Raw genomic sequence first — 5,158 nt, forward strand, 5'->3', positions numbered from 1 at the left:
ATAATCCAGAGTCGAGGTGTAAAAATTTTCTTGAAATAAACAAGGCGAAAATCAAGTAATTAAAGGTAGAGAAGGAGAGAGAGAGAGAGAGAGAGGGAGAGAGGGAGAGAGGGAGAGAGAGAGAGACAGAGAGGAAAAGAGAGAATGAGTGACAGGGAGGATGGGAGGAAGGGAGGAAGAGAGAATGAGAGAATGAGAGGGAGAGAGAAAGAGAGGAAAAAAGAGAATGAGTGACAGGGAGGATGGGTGGAAGGGAGGAAGAGAGAGAGAGAGAGAGAGAGAGAGAGAGAGAGAAAGGAAAAGAGAGAATGAGTGATAGGGAGGATGGGTGGAAGGGAGGAAGAGAGAATGAGAGGAAGAGAGAGAGAGAGAGAGAGAGAGAGAGAGAGTAAGTTATATAAAGTAATCGTTTGGGGAAGGATGAACGCACAATAATAATAATAAACTACATGACTAGATATGATTGCTCTTATATGCGATAAGTAGCCTTTGTCCATTCCCTCGGTGATCTCTTTCTGTTTCGGCTGTGACTGCAAGGAAGGAGGAGCAATGTATTAGCGCGACGTTCGTAGCAGTTACGACCAACGGCACCGGAGGTGCCGCGAATAGGATGAAAACGATGATGATGTACAGTTGAGTTGCGGCTAGACTTCGGTGGTACGGCCGTAAGGGACGGCTTGTCCGGGTACCGATACAGTCCCAGCCGCCAAGGACACTGTCGTCGGGTCCTCGGTGTGGGAGAGCTTGCGCTCGCGCTTATTGAAGAGGCTGCCAAGGAAGGAGGGCTGCTGGGCTATAGACGTGCTCTTGGTACCGCCTGGAATCGCGGTCCCAGGATGTAGTCCGTGAACGAGCATTTGATGTCCTCCCGCCATCGTTACTCCCTTTGCGCCCTGGCTCATTGAGCTCGCGGACGTCGATTGAAACGATATTGACATGCCGCTGTCCAGGGAGCCGACGCTACCTCGGCGCTGCGGTTTTTCGCCAGCGACTGTAAATTTAAAAATTTAGTCTCTTAAGCCACTATACATTATTTTTCTCTCTTTTTTCATTGCTTGTTTTTTTTTTTTTTTTTTTTTTTTTTTTTTTTTTTAAATCCTTTTGGCTCGTTTAATAGTCGATGTATAAGCAATCGTGGGAAAATAAAAAATTTCACTCAATGTAATAGTTGGAACATCGCTCGACGACAATCACAGACAAGAAAAATAAGACCATGAAACGTCGTATTCTCGTTTAATCTCTCGCAAATAACGAATAATTAAAGAGAGCGCATCAGCTCCAAGTGGAAAGGTAATGTTTATCTTATAATAATGGCTAATTGATGGCGTTGTCGCGTAAGCATTATTGGATTATCCTTATACAGATACTCGTTGTACGCCGATGATTATATGTAAGGTGGAGAGCGGATGCTCGAGGCTTCTTACATTGTTCGTGTATGTCGAGTAGCGAGTTGCTTAGCGCGGATCGCTTGAGCTGCGAGTCCATGTCGATGACCTCGGACCTCTCGGAGCAAGGACCCGGATACGGGCAAACCTCAACGTCCGCGACACCGGAGTCGCGATTCTCGGTGCTGCTGCGCGTGCCCCTGCTGCTCTTCTGCCTCTCTAGCTCCGTTTCTATTCTCAGCGTCTCCATCTCGTCCATCTCGCTGATGGACTCCCTGAGGTCCTCCACGAACTTGCAGCGGTCGTGCTCGTTACGAGCGTTGAACGTGACTAGTACCTTATTGTCGACGCGCTGCGTGAGTCGAATGCCGTAAGGATAATCTGAAGAACGGCGCGAGGTCGACGAGAGGCATTAAAATGTGGCATTAGAAAGGGAGCTCGTCAAGTCTAAATATTAGTGAAATTACTAGTGAAACGTGGGGGTTACTTACGAGAGACCTCGAACAGCGTGACGACCATACCGCAAAGTGGGAAGCTCTGCCTGAAGGTGTAGGTGACGCTGCTCTTTTTCTTGCTGAGTATCTTGGTGACGACGAGGAGATCGTTGAAGAGAAAGACCTCGCGCTGGTGGACGCCCGGTCGCTCCTTCTTGTGGATGTCGGGTATCTCGTAAAGCCGGCAATAGCAGACGAGCCGACGATGGGGCAGCGCCATGTTGGGTTTCTTGCCGACGATCGTCGCCTGGACCTTCATCACCTGCGTGACGTGATCTGAGCCGGGCTTGAACTCGTTGGCCTTGACTCGCTCGTAAATGCCCACGAGAATGTCCTTGTCGATGTCGCCGCAGTCGTCGATGCCGCGTAGGTTCTTCATGAAGTCCTCGACGCGCATGCGACGCTCGGGCTTGAGGTTCGGTGTGTGGAGGTCCGTGTTGAGCATGATGATGGCGAACGCGAGAACGAAGACCGTGTCCGGGGAGCGGAGTCTCGACACCACCTCGGGATTGCACTGGCAATAGCGCTGACTGAACACCTCCATCAGTCGCTCGATCTTCTGTGCCTCGCCGGGCATGCGGAAGTAGGCCTGGAACTTTCTCAACGCCACGTCCACCTGGCAAGAGCGCCAACGATTAGAGGAAATGTAAAAGAGGAGCGCGTGTAAGTGTGAAGTTGCGAAATACGAGATGCGTCGTTGGAGGCCAAAGTGACGTAGACTAGATGATTATTATTAGCACTAGCGATTATTAAGCATTAGAGGGATAAAGGACAGGAGGGCGCTAATCCACAGCGACCGACGCGACTAGCCTTTATAAGTTGCAATTTGCAATTTGAAATTTGCAATTTGAAATTTGCAATTTGAAATTTGAAATTTGAAATTTGAAATTTGAAATTCGCAATTTGCAAAAGCAATCGCTCGATTGGTAAAGCCTGCGTTACGCATAATAACATTCGTGACGTGATGACACAGGAGAACGGCCGTGTATATGAAAATCGCAATCGAAACATAAGCGCCGAGGATTGGAAATGACGAAGAACGGCAGGTTATTTGCAAGCTGCTACTTATCAGCTTAAAATTGCAAGCTTATTTTCTCCAACTTTCTACTCTCATGTTCGTTCATAAATATAATTTTGAACAATTATTTTTATAGACATGTCGTTTTCAAGTATCGCGGGAATAATTAAGTCAAACAAAGCCGATTGCCAATCCAACGGATTATCATGACCAATATCGTGTTAAATTAAATGTTACATTAAATAAAAATGACATTATAGGGCTTTTAACGGGATTTGTCACAAGTTTTTGACATTTCATTCGGAATTAGATGAATTTGCCGCTAGTCACGACGTGATATCTTCGGATTCTGATAATTTTCCGCTCTCGGTGCATCGCCCGAGATATTATGGGCTTCTAAAGAGGCTAGTAGGCGCGCCCTCGGAAATCGGAGAAAGCCGCGATAAAGTGACGTAAGTGCGTCATCGGCGTGAATCAACGTTGATGTTTTCAGCAAGAAAGATAAGGTAAGATTACCTGCATTCCCGCCAAGTCCAATTCGTGGGAGAAACACTCGAGCACGGCCATGTTGAAGGAGCTCTGGAGATTGCCGAGGTACTCGCCAATCATCTGCTTGGAAAGGCCCTTCCGGCTGATAAGGAAGCGCGCGACGCCCTGGGGCGAGTTTTCGAGGAAGCCACGTCGTATGAGATAGTTGATGCCGCGCTCGGGCTTCTTGTTAAATAGATTCAGGCCCACGCGATACTGGCGCTTGCGCACCGTCTCCGAGACCTTGTAGCTCGTCTGGGACATAGTCTCGGCGTGATCCATCATGGGCAACTGATAGCTCGAGGAAGCGTGCGAGTGTCCGAGGTCCTTTGCGCTGTTTAGCATAGCGCCGCTATCGTTGGCGTGGACCATCTCTTGATGTTCCGGTGAGCTCGACTGTGAGGTGAAAGAAAGCGATTTTGAATTATTTTTTACGTCTTAAGATACCACCTGATGCGCGCGACTAGCAAAACTCGCTTAGGACAATAATGCTTGATCGAGGCAATGCACATACACATAGACTTTGGCGAGGACTGTTATCACGTTGACATACTAGCGGAAGCCCGGGTGGCTCAATATCGAAATTTCACCGTATACAGGCACTTTCGCGCACAAGCACTTTATTGCCTATGGAAAGTGCTTGGCTAATTAGATGCGAGCGAGAAGTTAAGCAGCTAAGGTCTAATATCGTTTTATCATTATTTCGAATCTTCAAATCTTCTTCAAACGTTCATCGTCTTTTTTAACCATTCGTATATAATATTCAATCATTCAATAAATAAATATATATATATATATATATATATATCAAACCTATTGCTAACATTACGAATACGAATTGAGACTGAATACTTTTATTGAAAAATAGTAAAATTACTCTTCTCCGCTCCCCCTCCCACCGCCACCACCACCACCACCACCCCCCTCCCGTACCGTTGTAATGATATTAGAAAACCTAGTCAAAAGAGATTAGCTTAAACAATTCCGTCGATTTAAAGAAATGATTATGATCAACTTCGAGATCACGCCCTGACTTACGGAGCCGAATAACAGCCTCCCAAGTTAAAGAAATTTTGCACAACATTGCGTCGAGCATATTAATAAATTATTAAATTAAAGCAATGATTCCTCGGTACATCCATCTTAAGCTCGCCTCTCATGATAAAACGACACGCATAATAAATAATAATAATATCATATATAAATCATAATAAACATAATAAATCGAACGAATGGGAAATCTTTCGCTATCGAATATTTATACCTCAGCACCCCCCCCCCCCCGGCGATCCCACCTATTCTCAGCGTCCCGCCCCCCCCACCGCTCCGGTTCGCCCCCCCCCCCAAAATCGGATTCGAAAAAACTTTTTAATCACGAAACCAAGACGTTGGCGCCTATGAAAGTTAATGTCGCGTCATCGCAACGTACGTACAGGCCTGACAATTAATAACGAGGATATCCATCCTACCCGAGCTCCGTACCGTGCTTTAATTTAAATATTATTTGTTTACGCCCGGAGCACACGAGGAGGCCGAATAAACTCCCGACACTCACGATTGGCTTGTGCTTCCACACGGGCGATGCCCTCTGCGCGTCACCCTCGGAACTCTCGCAATTGGTCGAGTCGCTGCCGGAGCTCTGGACCGAGCTGAGGCTCCCGTTCTCCACGCTCTTGCTGAGGCCGTTGTGCCTCTGCTCCATGGACCTCGAGGTGATGGAGGATGTCCTCTTG

The 5,158-nt window shown here is 47.1% G+C and overlaps 1 protein-coding gene across 1 annotated transcript in view; it reads right to left on the reverse strand.

Annotated features, from left to right (window-relative positions):
* Positions 1 to 607: 607 nt before the first annotated feature.
* The window catches only part of siz (Brefeldin-resistant Arf-GEF family protein schizo), a 126,144-nt gene continuing 121,593 nt past the window's right edge, over positions 608 to 5,158 (reverse strand). Inside the window, exons 6-10 of the mRNA XM_011498479.1 lie at positions 4,981 to 5,158; positions 3,414 to 3,821; positions 1,877 to 2,495; positions 1,425 to 1,766; positions 608 to 991 (exon numbers count right to left, since the gene is read on the reverse strand). The exon at positions 4,981 to 5,158 is cut by the window's right edge and continues 218 nt beyond it. Coding sequence (XP_011496781.1) covers positions 645 to 991; positions 1,425 to 1,766; positions 1,877 to 2,495; positions 3,414 to 3,821; positions 4,981 to 5,158 — 1,894 coding nt within the window. The 3' untranslated portion in view covers positions 608 to 644. The remainder of the gene's footprint in view (positions 992 to 1,424; positions 1,767 to 1,876; positions 2,496 to 3,413; positions 3,822 to 4,980) is intronic.

This window comes from Ceratosolen solmsi, unplaced genomic scaffold (assembly GCF_000503995.2).
Source record: "Ceratosolen solmsi marchali unplaced genomic scaffold, CerSol_1.0 scaffold30, whole genome shotgun sequence".
In the NCBI taxonomy this organism is placed as follows: Eukaryota; Metazoa; Arthropoda; class Insecta; order Hymenoptera; family Agaonidae; genus Ceratosolen; species Ceratosolen solmsi.